Below are 18,342 nucleotides of genomic sequence, written 5' to 3'. Positions count from 1 at the left end.
ACATTGCTTTGGGAAATGAAAAGACCTTGAAATGAACTTCCTCCTCATACTCCCTCTTTGCAAATAAATAAATAAATAAATACCCACAGAATACTGAAGCATGCTTATCATAACAGAAGAAAACTTTTATAATTATGTACTTAATAACCCTTGTGAAACTTTAATAATCAATGTTATAATAGTTCACACTAGGAACAAAATAATATACACTATTATAATATCATTTTCAATTAGCTAACAATGAGTCTACCATCTGCCTTGACATTTCTTAGATATTTTTGAGAAGAATTATAGTCAAGCCCAGCCAAAACCACGTGAGAAACATAAACATAGACCCTGCCTTTACAGAAATCTCTAGAGTTAATTCTACAACCTTCAGAAATCCACTGACAATACTTAATAAAATGTATGTGATATACAGGGAAGTGTATGTATTGTGAAGTCCATGGGGTCACATAGAGTTGGACATGACTCGGTGACTAAACACATACATATATGTGATGTACTTCAGTTATGGAAAGGAAATTGATGAAAAAACATCATTGTCTCTAGACTTTGGGAATTGGTCATATGGTAATGGGAAAAAGGACTGCCCTTTATGGAGCTCCATGTAGTTTATAAACTTTACTTTATTGAGCCTGTTGTATAAGCTTTATAAGGCAAACACAGTCCAGGAAAACAAATGCAAACAAATAATAAGGTATAGTTAACACTGTCTAACACCACACACAAAATTAAACTCAAAATGGATTAAACACCGAAATGTAAAACTGGGTACTATAAAACTCTAGAGGAAAACGTAGGCAGAGCACATAAATCACAGCAATACCTTTTCGAATCCATAAACAAATGGGACCTAGTTAAACTTAAAAACTTTTGCACATCAAAGGAAATCATAAAACAAAAAGACAACCTACAGAATGGGAGAAAATATTTGCATACAATGAGACCAACAAGAGATTAATTTCTTAAATATGTAAACAGTTCTTATAGCTCAATATCAAAAAAAGAAACAGTCCAATCAAAAAATGGGTAGAAGATCTAAATAGATATTTCTTCAAAGAAGACATTCCGATGGCCGAAGGGCACATGAAAAGATGCTCAACATAATCATGAGACGAATGCAAATCAAAACTACAATGAGGTCTATCACCTTATACTAGTCAGAACGGCCATCATCAAAAACTTGAAAAGTTTTTGAAAAGTAAGTGCTGGAGAGAGGGTGGAGATAAAGGAACCCTCATACACTGTTGATGGGAATGTAAACGGATACTACCACAATGGAGAACAGTATGGAAGCTCCTTTAAAACCTAAAAGTAGAGCTATCACATGATCCAGTAGTCCTACTCCTGGACACATATCCAGAAAAGATGAAAACTCTACTGGAAAAGATACATGCGCCCCATTGTTCACTGCAGCACTATTACAACAGCCAAGACTTGGAAGCCGCCTAAATGTCCACTGACAGAGGAATGGATAAAGAGGATGCAATATGTGAATATATACAGAGGAATGACTCGGTCATAAAACAGAGTGAAATAATGTCATTTGCAGCAACATGGATGGACCCAGAGATCATCATACTAAGTGAAGTAAGTCAGACAAAAATGAAAGTCGCTCAGTCGTGTCTGATTTTTTGTGACCCCATGGTCTATACACAGTCCATGGAATTCTCCAGGCCAGAATACTGGAGTGGGTAGCCTTTCCTTCCTCCAGGGGATCTTCCCAACCCAGGAATCGAATCCAGGTCTCCTGCGTTGCGGGCGGATTCTTACCAGCTGAGCCACAAAGGAAGCCAGACAAACAATTAACATATATCACTTATACGTGGAATCTAAGACATGATACAAATGACCAAAAGAAAAACAGACTCACAGACACAGAAAACAAACTTGTAGTTAACAAAGACGAAAGAGATGGGGTGGGTAGGGATAAATTAGGAGTCTGGGTTAACATATACACTATATACAAAAGAGATAATCAAGACAGACCTACTGTATAACCCAGGGAATAATACTCAATATGTCATAACCTATAATGGGAAAGAATACACACACACACACCACTGTGCTGTACACCTGAAACTAACACAACATTGTAAACCAACTATTCAATTTTACAAAAATAAAAGGAAAAACATAAAACAAGTTAGAATTACAAAAATAACAATAATAGTTTAGTTTCTTGAAACTGAGAGTTCATAAAAACCTTAAAAAGCATATGACATGGTACCTATTTTGTATTTGAGGAAAAGAACAGAGAGAGATGGACTAGCTTTCTCAAGATCACATAACAGAGATCATTTGAAAACACAACTTTACATGATATGAAAGCTTCCACAGATAAATCTGCTATAATGCAACATTTTTTAAAAGAAGATATTATTTTATTAGCTGCCTTTTATATTTGCAGGTATTTTCTTACACTGCTGACAAAGAAATCCGAACCGATGACTTGTGCTTAGATGTTTCTAGACTCAATGGACCTGTGATCATGTTAAAATGCCACCATATGAGAGGAAATCAATTATGGGAGTATGATGCTGAGGTATAGTATTTTCTTAACTTCTTATTTAATGCTAGACTCAGTCATGTATTTCAAATATTGATCCTTCAAGCTAACTTTCTCTGCATTGAAAGAACTGCACTTTAAAGCACTCATGCTCACAGCTGAAAACATTAGGATGGTATATCACACAAATAGGTTTTTACAGAACTACGCCATTAGTATAAAATATGAATGAGGAAAATAGCCATTTTTATGTGCTTAAAATTTGTTATCACCACAAACATGCTCAACATAAATTAGGTAACGGATGGGCCATGCCCCTCTAAGAGGTTTGTTTATGTGTCCTCTATGAAGATGTGCATACAGGACAATATCAATAATATTTTCAAATGTTAACTTTTACACTACTGTAATCTGTGATATTTATGCTCCCCAAAGGAAAAAGAAAAAAGCTACAAGATTAGCATGAATATTCTTTATATTAGTAAATATTTGCAGAATTCAATGAATTAATTATGTACATCCTCAGCTAAGGAGTATCTTTACAATATAGCACATTTTTACAATAGAAGAGAGGGACAGAAAACAATAAAATTACTGTTGGGAATTTATAGCCAGGCAGTGTGTAAAAATCAGATCAACCATCAGATGGAGCTAATAAAAAAGAAATATTTTCCTCTGCATAAAGAAGCTGGAATGGAAACAGCTGCGTTTCTTTCAGTTCTCTTTGCTTGGCAATATTAACTGGTTATCTCTGCTACATTTCCCACATCATTAAATGGTTGGTGACTTATTTAAAGATAAGTAAATTTTATTCTTACAAGATAAATAATACAATAGAGGGGAATGAATTTCACAAATGAAGTGTTCTATGCAAGCCTGTACTGCTCTGCAGGAGTAACATTTTAAAAAGCAAACTACAGAGTTGTTGGTATTGTTGATATTTTAACAAGGTCTTCTTTTTAAACACTTTTTGAATGACAATTTAATTTGCAAGATGTTGTAGTTTCTTAAGTGGAATATCAGGAAAACAATGAATTCTAATGTGATTTGAAGCTAGTTATGTAGGTTTGATATTAGGCTCTAAAATTTATACTAAATTATCAAGCTCCTTAGACATCAAATATTTTTCTTCTGGAACATTGTTAAAGACAGACACCTTGAATCCTTCCTATCTTTCACAAGTGTGTTCCATTTGGATTCTTTTCTCTTCCTAATATGTTATTCATCTTCTCTGTCTGACCACCAAGTTTTTCTCTTCAACTGTTATCACCCATCACCAACCTTTAAAATTGGGTGGGGATTGATGGTATCTACTCCAATAATACATGTGGACAATTCTGGACCTTGAGCCTCTAACCTCTTCAATAGGAAAAATACAGATAAAAGTACAAATAAAGGAGAAATGCTGCAAGTTTTAAAATAAAAAAACTTTTGTTGTTCCTTAGTTTTCACTAGGAAACTAGGATTTTATGGGGTTTGTGCTAAAAAACAAACTTCTAGCATATATTAAGGGGGAAATGAATGTATATATTTTTTGTAAGATGAATGAGTATAGAATTTCACAATACCACATCACATCTTTAAACTTTCTATAATTTTTGAGTGACAAGGCTTCTAAAGTCATAATTCAAATTCCTTCATATTAAAAATAACTATTGTTTATAATTGTGTATACTTGTTTATATTTTTATCAGCCAGTAGCAAGATTATTGAGGTATTTAAGGATTTTGAAGGAAAGGTCAAACAAAAAAAATAGGTAGCTTCAGCTAAGATATAGTTTTCTTATAAATTTTGAATAACTACTGGTTATTCTACTGTAGTACACAATATACAGTAATTCTACTGTAGTATTTTTAGAGCACTGTAATATGAAAGACACATGATAAAGCTTATAATATGCCATAAGTATTGTGAAATGTAATTCATTCATCTTAGTAATTATATTCATAGCTTAATTTACTCTGGTAGTTTTCAAAATTATGATGTTCAACTTGTCTAAATGTAAAATTTTAAATAATACAAATTCTTTCACCAAATTAAAAAATGTAGAAATCATTATGTAGAGAAGACACATGAAAATAAAATAATTACAGAAATAATATGGTCCACTGGAGAAGGGAATGGCAAACCACTTCAGTATTCTTGCCTTGAGAACCCCATGAACAGTATGAAAAGGCAAAATGATAGGACACTTTCAGTTCATCTTTCAGATGAACTCCCCAGGTTGGTAGGTGCCCAATATGCTACTGGAGATCAGTGGAGGAATAACTCCAGAAAGAATGAAGGGATGGAGCCAAAGCAAAAACAATACCCAGATGTGGATGTGACTGGTGATAGAAGCAAGGTCAGATGCTGTAAAGAGCAATATTGCATAGGAACCTGGAATGTCAGGTCTATGAATCAAGGCAAATTGGAAGTGGTCAAACAGGCGATGGCAAGGATGAACGTTGACATTCTAGGAATCAGCGAACTAAAATGGACTGGAATGGGTGAATTTAACTCAGATGACCATTATATCTACTACTGTGTGCAGGAATCCCTTAGAAGAAATGGAGTAGCCATAATGGTCAACAAAAGAGTCCAAAATGCAGTACTTGGATGCAATCTCAAAAACGGCAAAATGATCTCTGTTCGTCTCCAAGGCAAACCATTCAATATCACAGTAATCCAAGTCTATGCCCCAATCAGTAATGCTGAAGAAGCTGAAGTTGAACGGTTCTATGAAGACCTACAAGACCACCTAGAACTAACACCCCCAAAAGATATCCTTTTCATTATAGGGGACTGGAATGCAAAAGTAGGAAGTGAAGAAACACCTGGAGTAACAGGCAAATTTGGCCTTGGAATACAGAATGAAGCAGGGCAAAGGCTAATCGAGTTCTGCCAAGAGAATGCACTGGTTATACCAAATACCCTCTTCCAAAACACAAGAGAAGACTCTAGACATGAATATCACCAGATGGTCAACACCAAAATCAGACTGATTGTATTCTTTGCAGCAAAAGATGGAAATGCTCTATACAGTCAGCAAAAACAAGACCTGGAGTGGACTGTGGCTCAGATCATGACTCCTTATTGCCAAATTCAGACTTAAATTGAAGAAAGTGGGAAAAATCACTAAACCATTCAAGTATGACCTAAATCAAATCCCTTATGATTATACAGTTGAAGTGAGAAATAGATTAAAGGGACTAGATCTGATAGACAGAGTGCCTGATAAACTATTGACGGAGGTTCATGACATTGTATAGGAGACAGGAATCAAGATAATCCCCAAGAGAAAGAAATGCAAAAAAAGCAAAAACGCTGTCTGAGGAGGCCTTACAAATAGCTGTGAAAAGAAGAGAAGCAAAAAGCAAAGGAAAAAAGGAAAGATATACCCATTTGAATGCAGAGCTCCAAAGAACAGCAAGGAGAGATAAGAAAGCCTTCCTCAGAAATCAATGTGAAGAAATAGAGAAAAACAATGAAATGGGAAAGACTAGAGATACCTAAGATACCAAGGGAACATTCATACATAGATGGTCTAAATAAAGGACAGAAATGGTACGGACCTACAGAAGCAGAAGATATTAAGAAGCAGTGGCAAAAATACACAGAACTGTACAAAAAAGAGTTTTACGACCCAGATAATCATGATGGTGTGATCACTAACACTCACCTAGGGCCAAACATCCTGGAATGTGAAGTCAAGTGGGCCTTAGAAACCATCACTATGAACAAAGCTAGTGGAATTCCAGTTGAACTATTTCAAATCCTGAAAGATGATGCTATGAAAGTGTTGCACTCAATATGCCAGCAAATTTGGAAAATTCGGCAGTGGCCACAGGACTGGAAAAGGTCAGTTTTCATTCCAATACCAAAGAAAGGCAATGCCAAAGAATGCACAAACTACTGCACAATTGCATTCATCTCACACGCTAGTAAAGTAATGCCCAAAACTTTGCAAGCCAGGCTTGAGCAATACATGAACCATGAACTTCCTGATGTTCAAGCTGGTTTTAGAAAAGGCAGAGGAACCAGAGATCAAATTGCCAACATCTGCTGGATCATGGAAAAAGCAAGGAAAACATCTATTTCTGCTTTATTGACTATGCCAAAGCCTTTGACTGTGTGGATCACAATAGACTGTGGAAACTTCTGAAAGAGATGGGAATACCAGACCTGCCTCTTGAGAAACCTGTATGCAGGTCAGGAAGCAACGGTTAGAACTGGACATGGGACAACAGACTGGTTTCAAATAGGAAAAGAAGTAAGTCAAGGCTGTATATTGTCACCCTGCTTATTTAACTTATATGCAGAGTATATAATGAGAAACGCTGGGCTGGAAGAAGCACAAGCTGGAATCAAGATTGCTGGGATAAATATCAATAACCTCAGATATGCAGATAACACCACCCTTATGGCAGAAAGTGAAGAAGAACTAAAGAGCTTCCTGATGAAAGTGAAAGAGGAGAGTGAAAAAGCTGGCTGAAAACTCAACACTCAGAAAACTAAGATCATGGCATCTGGTCCCATCACTTCATGGCAAATAGATGGGGAAACAGTGACTGACTTTATTTTTGGGGGCTCCAAAATCACTGCAGATGGTGATTGCAGCCATGAAATTAAGATGCTTACTCCTTGGAAGGAAAGTTATGACCAACCTAGACAGCATATTCAAAAGCAGAGACATTACTTTGCCAACAAAGGTCTGTCTAGTCAAGGCTATGGTTTTTCCAGTAGTTATGTATGCATATGAGAGCTGGACTATAAAGAAAGATGAGAGTCAAAGAATTGATGCTTTTGAACAGTGGTGTAGGAGAAGACTCTTGAGAGTTCCTTGGACTGCAAGGAGATCCAACCAGTCTATCCTAAAGGAGGTCAGTCCTGGGTGTTCATTGGAAGGACTGACGTTGAAGCTGAAACTCCAATACTTTGGACACCTGATGCGAAGAGCTCACTCATTTGAAAAGCCCCTGATGCTGGAAAAGATTGAGGGCAGAAGAAGGGGACAACAGAGAATAAGATGGTTGGATGGCATCACCGACTCAATGGACATGGGTTTGGGTGGACTCCGGCAGTTGGTGATGGACAGGGAGACCTGGCGTGCTGCAGTTCATGAGTCGCAAAGAGTCGGACATGACTGAACGACTGAACTGATGAACTGACTGATAGAAATAATGCACTGCCTTTCTGAATTTCAGCTTTGAAAGAAAACACCTATTTGTGTAGGAGTCAGCAAAAACATGATTTTTGTAAATGAAACTGAACTACAATATTTAATTTTTATAATTACCTTTTAAGTTTTAGGTTTATGATCACTTTAGTCTACAAAATAGTCTCAACCATTGCTAGCCAAAGTGTAATTCCAGGACTACTAACATCACCTGGGAACCTGTTAGAAATTAGGTATCTGAGACATCACTCTAGATACCCTATATCAGAGTCTATATTTTAACTAAATCCCCAAGTCATTTGCGGAGATGTTAAAGAGTTTGAGAAGGTCAAGTCTAGACAGTGGCCAAATATCTGCTTATCTTTCTTAGTCTTTTTATATGCACTACTGAAAAATATTGCAAAACTAGGAAAAACCATAAATAAATACATTTTAGAAAATGACAAGGCTTTCAACCAGTGGAAAGTGGTTAAGTGCCCCTGCTATTTCTCTAATTCTTTAGCAATGGCTATGATGGGCAAATTTATTGACAAACCTCTGAGGTGGTGCACTTTCAAAGCACAATAAAGCTTGATGGAGTTCACAATTATAGAGTTGAAATATACCTTAATGTTCTCTCCTTCTAGCCCTTATCAGAAGAAAGCTAAAGCAGAAAAATTATACCACCAGCAGATTTAGGTCCTAATAAAGTAATCAAAGGGCTTCCCTGGTGGCTCAAATGGTAAAGAATCTTCCTGCAACGTGGGAGACATAGGTTCAATCCCTGGGCTGAGACGATCCCCTGGAGGAGTGCATGGGAACCTGTTCCAGTATTCTTGCCTGGAGAATCTCCATGAACAGAGGACCCTGAAGGGCTATGGTCCATGGGGTCGCAAAGAGTCAGACATGAGTGAGCAACTAAGCACAGCAGAGCAAAATCAAAGAAAGCTAGTTATCAGCACAACTGTGAATCTCACAGTGTAAACCACCGAACTATTCCATCACCTTATCTTCCATAGTCATTTCAATCTTAAAAAAGCAAGTCACAAATAGGAGAATTGTTCAGATATACAGAGAAAAACTGAAACGGTATCATAAAGCCTCAAAACATTGAGTGTATCCAGCTGCTTTGGTTTGTTTACTTCTTAAGTGACTGGGGGGGAAGACAGAGAAGAAAAGTTTTTCTGAGTGTCTAATTTTATCTATTGTCTCACGCAATTCTTACAATAGTCCTATAAGATAATATTATTATTATTTGTATTTTTCATATCAATAAAACAAAGCTTAGTGTGGTTTAAATTCCTTACCTAAATGTGTACAGCCCAAGTTTCTAGCACTAAATTCAGCAGTCTTTTCCACTACACTAAACTGCTCCCTGATTGATGTTCCTGACACAGGCCGGGACCTGAGACCCTTTGCTGCAGTGATATACTTGCACCTAGACAAATGTCTCCTCCAACTACAAATTACAAAGAAACTGTAAGGGACTAGAAACAACTGCATGCATTCATAGTTGGGGCAAATTATGGACCACAAACCCAACGGCCACCTCTGAACCGCCTGGAACAAAGCACACTTTTACCCTTATCCCATGTAAGGAAAAGGCTCACCCCTATCCCCCAGGAGGTCACAGAAGAGAGTGAAAACAAGTAACTGTTTTCCTTTCTTGCTCTCTGGTGGGGGATCTTTGTATGAGATGAAGATAGGGGTGTGTCCAAGGGTTAGGCTAGAGGGGTGGCTTAGGTGTTTTGCCCATCCCTTTGGTTGGCAGGGGGCATTCGTAGTACCCTGCTTTTGCTCCCTGTTTTTAAGTCTTTTTGTATCTTTTTGTTCATAATTTACCCCAGCTGTGCATGTATGCGGTTCTATTTTTAGTTCCTTAATCTGTAGCTATGGAAAATCCCATGGACAGAGGAGCCTGGTAGGCTGCAGTCCATGAGGTCGCTGAGTCGGACACAACTGAGCAACTTCACTTTCACTTTTCACTTTCCTGCATTGGAGAAGGAAATGGCAACCCACTCCAGTGTTCTTGCCTGGAGAATCCCAGGGATGGAGGAGCCTGGTAGGCTGCCGTCTATGGGGTCGCACAGAGTTGGGCATGACTGACACGACTTAGCAGCAGCAGCAGCAATCTTGTAGCTCAAGGAAATGTTTGTCCAGGTGCAAGCACTGCAGCAAATGGTCCCAGGTCCCAGCATGTCTGGATCTGATAAGCTAACTGTACAGTATTACAAAGGAAAGAAATGGTAAAATATCATCAATTATTTTGGTACCAAATTGTATTCACACAAAATTCCTTCTTTCCTAAATAATGGGAAAGACGTACTGCAGTAAATATTGTCTGTTTAGATAAATGGTAAGTCATAAGACTACTTTGTCAATATGGTCTGTTACAAATTTTAGCCATACATATTCATAATATAATTAATATCTAATTGTTTCACCTTTTATCTGAGTGAAACTAAAGCACATGTTGGTAATAAATACATATCTTTGGCCAACTTTGATTTGAAATACAGAGTTTCCCACTTTCTTAACTAAGTATTTCTTAAACAGCACAACCATGAAATTAATTCAGTACCACTTTATACCTGGCCAGATGTGTTCATTTTGGAGGCAACCGAAGCATCATCAGCATAACTGAGAGATCCCCACCTGGTCCAGAACTCTTGAATAAATTACTTGAACACTTTGGTGTAATAAAAGCCCACTGACACAAAGTTAAAAGAAAAAAGACTAAATTTCATCTCCCTGAAATATTTTAAAGATTACTGTTATAAAGGTCTGTCATCCATCCATTTTCTTATTCAGGTTTTCTTATATTATCCTATTTTGTTGCAATTGTGTTCCAATCCATTTGAAATTTACATTTTACTGCAATAAGTGCACATAGTAACATTTCTTTTTGAACATCCAGGCTGCTACATACAGTGTGAGAATCTAATTTTAGAACAGAACACTTATGTTCCACAAACACTGTGCAACAAAGAAAAAAAGGAAACAAAATATGAAGCTAAAAATAAGTCTGTGTCTCATGTGACTGAACAAATTGACTGAGAAAACACTTGTTATGAATTTGATGTCCATCTGTATCAAATGTCTCTCAGAGTCACAATATCAGGAATTTTCTTCAGTAGGTTAAATATGTGGGATTATATTTACTGAAATCACAGAAGCTTATATTTAGATTTTTAACAACTCCTCTTTTATCTACCTTTATCAGAAAGCAGGTAAATGGGAATATAATTTCAAGGTAAGTCATTTATATTTGACAACCCAGCCAATTCCCTGAGTAGCATTCCTAATAAAAATAGTGGCTTGATTTACTTTTTGAAGGCTGTGTATATCAGACAAGTTTTATATTTCCATAGTTCTACTGACCCATAGCTGTGATTTATGTATTATTAGAAAAAATTAGTGAATAGGAATTTCAGTAATTTAGTATTGTTTTTAGTTCTTGCTTGTTAAATACTTACCCTTACAGACTTGTTTAATACTCATATTCTAACAAGTGCACAGATCACCTTATTGGGAGATCATACTTAATATTTTGAATAAGAACTTTACTATATTAATATTTAAATAATCTTTATTCTGTACTTAATCAATAGGGGAAATCCTATTGCATTTGCTATTAAATTAAATACCTATAATAGTCCAAGTTTATTCTTACTTTATCATTATATATAGCAATAATTATTTTCATTTCAAATTTTAATATGGCATATTTTAAACTGACACCTGTATGGTTGGTTTTCAATGAACCATGCAGTCACTTCTATTTGTGCATTAAAATATCAAATTTACTAGGTGCTTTTTAATCCAAAGGTATTAACTAATTTTATAATTTTATGATTCATATTTTGTCACCAAAATTGTTTCCCTAGCCTGATTCTAGTTGGCTTTCAGCTCTAATTGTATCTTTAAAGGGTGAAGTTGGAAATACTCCATGACACACCTTGTCTTAAATAGCAAAATTATGTTTAAAGACAAGAATTATTACTTTTCTTATGTATCTTAAAATAGTATGACTGAAATTTTGTAAATTTTAGGAAATAATTTTCCATACTTCAGTAAAGAATAATACTATATTATAAACAAAAAACAATATTCTTAGGGTTCATATTTCCTTGTTCTAGTGAATATTTTAAATAATGCCATGCAAAATGATATTTGGCAGTATGCTGCTTGTCAGCCTGTATGTCATATTGCCTTCAAAACTGAGTTAATATGACAGCTTCCTAAAGTTGTCAGAGGTATTTGTTATAAATAAGGGATGGTATGCTTAAAAGGAGTATTTAAAAGAAAAAATGTACACCCAATATAAAAATATCTACAGTCCTGTATAAAGAACATAGGAAAAATAGAAATTAACCAATGAAAAAGAAGTTATTTTAAATAAATATGAAAAACCATTAAATAACTATAAAAAGTCATTTCACATGTTTTCTTTTATCCATATCATTCTTTATCCTGGCCATATGTCAATAAATGTTTATAGTGGCAACACACAGTACTGATGCAGATTCAGTGAAACCGACACAAATACAGTATTATGACATATAGTCCCATGGATGGAGGAGCCTGGTAGGCTGCAGTCCATGGGATCGCTAAGAGTCGGGCACGACTGAGCGACTTCACTTTTGCTTTTCACTTTCATGCATTGGAGAAGGAAATGGCAACCCACTCCAGTGTTCTTGCCTGGAGAATCCCAGAGAGAGTGGGCCCCTGTCTATGGGGTCGCACAGAGTCGGACACGACTGAAGTGACTTAGCAGCAACAGCAGCAGCAAGCACAATAAAGCTGCTGCTGCTATTATTACAAAGTAATTATTATAGATGTTTAATAGAATTTTTATTTTGCTAATACATATTAAAATGTTCATACCTTTTGATCTTGGGATTTCACTTCTAAGAATCATCCCTAAAGAAATGAGATACACGTGGAAAGGAGATGTTCAGAGATGTTTATCCCGGCATTCCTCCTAGTAGCTCCAAATTGCATATCCCCAGTGGAGAGTTAAATGATTTTTGGCAAGATGCTTTGTAGAAATTATTTTTTAGGTTTTTAGAATATTTAATTTTTAAAATGATACCCAGAATATAAAGTGAGGTCTATTTAACTAGATGAGCTCAATTACATAAAAGTGATTAAAATTACTAGAAAAAATATTAACAATTGGTATCTCTTCTATACAGAATACTAAGAAAAAAAAAACTTGTTTTTTCAAACAAATGAAGGCACTGAATGTTTTATGTATTTTTTTTTAATGAAAACTAACTTATCTCAAAAGGATTATTTCAGATTTCAAATTTCCTCTGGTTAAGGTTTTTTCTGAAGTACCTAGAGAAAAACAATTCACTTAATGCTAAGAGCATTTTATTGCTGGGATGAACACTAAGCATATAACATTTTCTATCCAAAATAAACTTTTGTCTCAAATGTTTCACCATTTGATCTCAGGCTTTTCTCCATATTCTCAGTCTTATCTCAGTTACTCCTACTGAAGGGATGTAGCTTAAAGTTCCATGAATCCAATTAGTGTGATGTGTGCTTTCTGTGCTTACCCAGTAGAAATTATATATTGCTGAGAATGACTGATTTACTACTGCCTTTGTACTTGATTTTGTCATTATTATTTTCTTTGTCAAACAGACCCACACTCTTCTTCACATAATCACCCAGTCCTGTCTCTCAGTAAGCAAAGTAGCTGATGGCTCCCAACAGCCCGCTGTGGAAATATGTAATGATAGCCCTTTGCAAAAATGGCTTCTAAGAAACTATACAAGAATGGAAATTTTTAGAAATATTTTTAAGAATTCTACTGATTACTTTCTCAAATAATTTTGGAGGTTTGTATTGTAGACTTCATAAAATTTTAGTGTTTTTGTTATGCTCTGTATTGAAATCTAAACTTACTTCTTTAAAATGTATATTAAATTTTTTTATGTGCTATTTCTCCATGGAGCTATTTTTCATCTTTAGGTGCTCATTACTTTGGAGGCTGCATATATTAAGTCGCATTTGCTTATTACCAATAGGTATTTTCCAGTTTTTTCCATATTTCAAATATATATAAGCATACGTGATGGAATTACATTATGGCATATAAGCTCTTTTTAGACTAACTATACCCATGTCTACATGACAAGAGATTTTGTATTACAGCCAAAAAAAAAAAAAACAATAAAAAACTAACATAGCCAAAAATTGTTTTTAGAAGGCTGAAATTATTAAATTTTGTTAATTTTTATTTAGATATGTTATGTGAAAATACAACATATCCTTTCTAAAGTTTACTATTTTAACTGGAAACTTAAATGCATTATTGAAGACTAATTTTCAAAAACTTTATGAAGTAAATTATTTCTAAGCACTTTCTGTGGTTACTTAAGTGATATAATAATAAAAACTTTTAAGAACTGTACTTCCATTTCTGACTTGTGTGATTGTGAATATCTTCACAGTAGGCAATAATATAAACCATTATTCAGTTTACGTCAAAAAACTGGTATGGCATTCTTGTAAGGAGTACAAATATATACCTGTCCTGGTTCTTGATTTTAAGGGGATTATTGTACTGTAAATAAAAGCTATCATAATGTCCAATTCTTCCCTATGAGAACATACAGGAAGTCAGGCAGTTGGCCTGATTCAGATTAATAATAAAAGGTTGATAGTAGAAGACACAACTGAGCTTGGAATATTTGTGACAAGATTGGAAACGGAAGCATGGAGAGGAGAGGAGGAGAAAGAAGGGGTGTTGTTTAGATTAGGCTTACACTTGAGACAGGGCATTCCAAACATGCACTGGAAAGCTGGAAAAGTCTGGACTTTTTGCACAAAGAGAACTTGTATACAAGGCAATTTGCATCGATTATCTTCTTTTGTTTTCAAAGAAACAATGGAAAGTGCAATGCCCATCAAGTGGTCTTCTCAGATTTAACTATTTAGTCTCACAAGTCAACTTACAGAATGCAAGGGCAGAAACCACTACTTGCTTCTCAGACTCTGCAAAAGTTCCACAGTAGTTTATATACTCTTATGAGAGCAAGTTTCTCCACAGGTAATAGTCCTGAGCAAGGGCATGAGAGTCACATCAAGCAGTCGTGGAAAACTACCCTGGTGTAATAGCCTATGCCTCAAAGGAGACAATATCTCTAACAGCTGCCTGAAACCTAAGGGAATATGCAAAAGTACACTTTGCACTTAGAAAAGCCTGCTACTTGGCTTCCTGTCAGGTATTATAATGCAGTTTATCAAATGAAGATGCAGAAAATCAATCAAAGGTCATGTTTACAATAACTATGCCTTTAAACATATTTATAGTTAACAATTTTACCCTTATCAGGTTGGCAGGAGATCACACATAGTTGACTAAAGGTCAGATTTTTTAAGCAGTAGGGAAAACAGCATTTGACTGAACTGAATGAACTGATAATAAGTATAATTATATATATATATATAATTATATATATATATAGTAAGTATAACTAAGCATCTGAAGGAATCTAAGTCTTCAGAATGATTTAGTAGCTTGCCCAAATCTTCATAGCTAGTAACTTCGGGAGCGGAAATTCACATTTATAGCCACATAACCTAAAATGACTGCTCTTTCTACCCCACTACACTGAAAAGGAGAATACTTCCCTTGGCTGGTTGTTATCTCAACAGCAGTGGCTTTTGACTACTAATGAATTCCTTCAAAAAAATTTTTTAAAGAATACTAATGTTTTAAAAATTATCATTATATGTGTAGTTGACAATACATATTCAATCTAATCCTAAAGTCATATACATGTTTTTTAAAAGATCTAATAGAAGCATACAATGGTAAGTGGCTTTTTTGGAAAAGGATATATATACACAAAGGACCTCAGGTATGTAACAAAAATGAAAAATATTTTGTTGATTTTTAACTAGAATTTTCTAAAAACAATGCTTTTGTTTTATATCTTTTTTCAATCTGGCTGTTGGTTCATAAACCACCAACATAATTTCTGGCATTATAAGCATAAATCAGCTATCTTCTTGCCTATCTTTGGCCATTTCTTCTTTATGTTTTTAAGTATAAATGGCCTTCATGTATTGCAAAGAGCAACAACAAAGGCCAAAGTTTTCAAATCTTCTTCACATCTAATAGCCTTGCTCTTTTAATTTCCTGCTTGTTGTCTATTAAGCATCCTTTACCACAAGCTTATTTTCCATTCTATATTTTCTCAGGACAGTGCAGTCCAGGGTGTTTGTAGTCCTAATCCAAAACAATTTGTAATTGTCTAGGCAGTGTTTCTCTCCCACTTTTGTGTGTGTGTGTGTGTGTGTGCGCATGACCCCTGCATTTTTTATCTTCCAACTTTCAATATAATATAAAGAGCCCATACTAAGTTGCTTCAGTTGTGTCTGACTATGTGACCCTATGGACTATAGCCTACCAGGCTCCTCTGTCCATGGGATTCTCAGGGCAAGAATACTGGAGTGGGCTGCCGTGCCCTCTTCAAGGGGATCTTCCTGACCCAGGGATTGAACCCACGTATCGTATGTCTCCTGCATTGACACTTTACCAGTTTACCACTAGCACCACTGGGAAGCCCATCAAGAGTCCACCCCTCCCCCCGCCAAAAAAAGTGTTTGTCTCCCTTTAATTTTGGCAATTTGCAACAAAAGTATACGGCATGTTTTTTTCAAGATATATTTCCATATCACCTTCCATATTCAAACATACCTCTTCTGGCTGGGGAGTTTTTCATATAGTATGGTTCTAGACCAATGTAAATATGAACTCAAAAGAGATGCAATGACTGGTTAACATGATGAAATTATTGGAATTACATTTTAGCATTTGGGTACTGAGAAGGTGCTTATTAATAAATATTATGAAAATATATAGATATAATATTTTAAAATATATGTCCATCACATTTTTATTTGATGTTGGTATATAAGATCCCTAAAAAGGCAAACTAAATATGATCACACTATCAAGTAAGACAGATCTTTGTTGCCATGATAATTACTCTCCTATAATGGATGTCTCACAATCACAGATACTATGGCTTATAAAATATTTTGAAATGGGAATATCTCCTGAAGTTTTTTTTGAGTCCCAGTAGTGACATCTCTTTGCATGTTTGCCAAATGGTTACTAAATAACACATGCCTAAGAAAACTAAGATTGTGAAAAGATTGATAATATTAGCACTCTTCAACTGAACTCTGAACTCACAAATAGGTTTTTTGCAAAGGAGTCTGAATTCTTGGCAGTGCATGATAAATATCAGCCGATTTCTTTAACCATCTGCAAATAAAGGTGTATTAGACAATGATGAAATCATAACAATGAAAGTTGTATAATAATTAACTCAGAGCCACCTGTGCACTGTTCCTTTTACATCATCACAATGTTTACACCAAAAAGTCATAAAGGATATTTTAAAGAGTAGATTTAATCTGATGAGCTAGTGCAATTTAACATAAAACATGTTGCACTGATTATTGGTTATCTTTTACAGAGACTCACCTTGAGACATGTTAACAGTAATCAATGTCTAGATGAACCTTCTGAAGAAGACAAAATGGTGCCTACCATGCAGGACTGTAGTGGAACCAGATCTCAACAATGGCTGCTGAGGAACATGACTCTGGGGGCCTGAAGACCATTTCCCCTAAGCCATGAAAGTGTCTACACTTATGTTTTTCCATTATTTCAATTAGGGAAAAATATTAACTTTGTTGAATTGAAAATTTTAAAATCCTTTTAGTATTCTAAAACAGTTGTTTATAATTCATTTATAGGAATGTTTGCTTACTTCCCTACTAAAATTTGTATCTGATTAAAAAGCACATAAAAAGAATAAATAACAGCCAACTGTTATTAAACATCAGAACAATGTGAAAAACAAATTGTGTTTGCTTTAAAAAAAAAATTGCCATGATGTCACAGAATTAGTTTGGGGTGGGGTTTTTATTTTTTTTCTTGTCATAGTGTGGCGAGAGAGACAATGTAAATGCCTTATAAGGTAAATTCATTATGAAATTTTATAAACTCTGTTTCTACTGGACCTTCACAAAAACATGCTGAATTTCTGTCAGCATCAAGTACATACACTGAATTATTTCTGAGCAATGAAAATTCACTGTACAAAAATCAGTTCTAAATTTTGTACCAGGAAAAAAAATTAGATATTGACACCTCATAAGGTCTTATTAAAACATCACATTTAAACAAAAAAGAGGAGGAGAATATGAAAATTCAATTTAAAGTACATGAAATCAGAAGAAACCAGCTAGGCAATCAGTTCAGTTCAGTTGCTCGGTCATGTCCGACTCTTTGCGACCCCATGAATCGCAGCACGCCGGGCCTCCCTGTCCATCACCAACTCCCGGAGTTCACTCAGACTCACGTCCATCGAGCCAGTGATGCCATCCAGCCATCTCATCCTCTGTCATCCCCTTCTCCTACTGCCCTCAATCCCTCCCAGCATCAGAGTCTTTTCCAATGAGTCAATACTTCGCATGAGGTGGCCAAAGTATTGGAGTTTCAGCTTCAGCATCATTCCCTCCAAAAAAATCCCAGGGTTGATCTCCTTCAGAATGGACGGGTTGGATCTCCTTGCAGTCCAAGGGACTCTCAAGAGTCTTCTAGGCATTCAGAGGAGCAAAATGAAGTTAAAAGGCAATAGCTGAAACGTTTGAA

General features: G+C 35.5%; 1 protein-coding gene across 1 annotated transcript in view; it reads left to right on the top strand.

The window, feature by feature from the left end:
- GALNT13 (polypeptide N-acetylgalactosaminyltransferase 13) overlaps positions 1-17,299 on the top strand; it is a 572,168-nt gene extending 554,869 nt beyond the window's left edge. Inside the window, exons 10-11 of the mRNA XM_052664343.1 lie at positions 2,414-2,548; positions 17,159-17,299. Of these exons, the coding sequence (XP_052520303.1) occupies positions 2,414-2,548; positions 17,159-17,299 (276 nt within the window). The remainder of the gene's footprint in view (positions 1-2,413; positions 2,549-17,158) is intronic.
- Positions 17,300-18,342: the final 1,043 nt, after the last annotated feature.

The sequence above is a fragment of the Budorcas taxicolor genome, chromosome 2, assembly GCF_023091745.1.
Source record: "Budorcas taxicolor isolate Tak-1 chromosome 2, Takin1.1, whole genome shotgun sequence".
NCBI classification, from domain to species: Eukaryota; Metazoa; Chordata; class Mammalia; order Artiodactyla; family Bovidae; genus Budorcas; species Budorcas taxicolor.
This window is presented reverse-complemented; position numbering and strand designations above follow the sequence as displayed.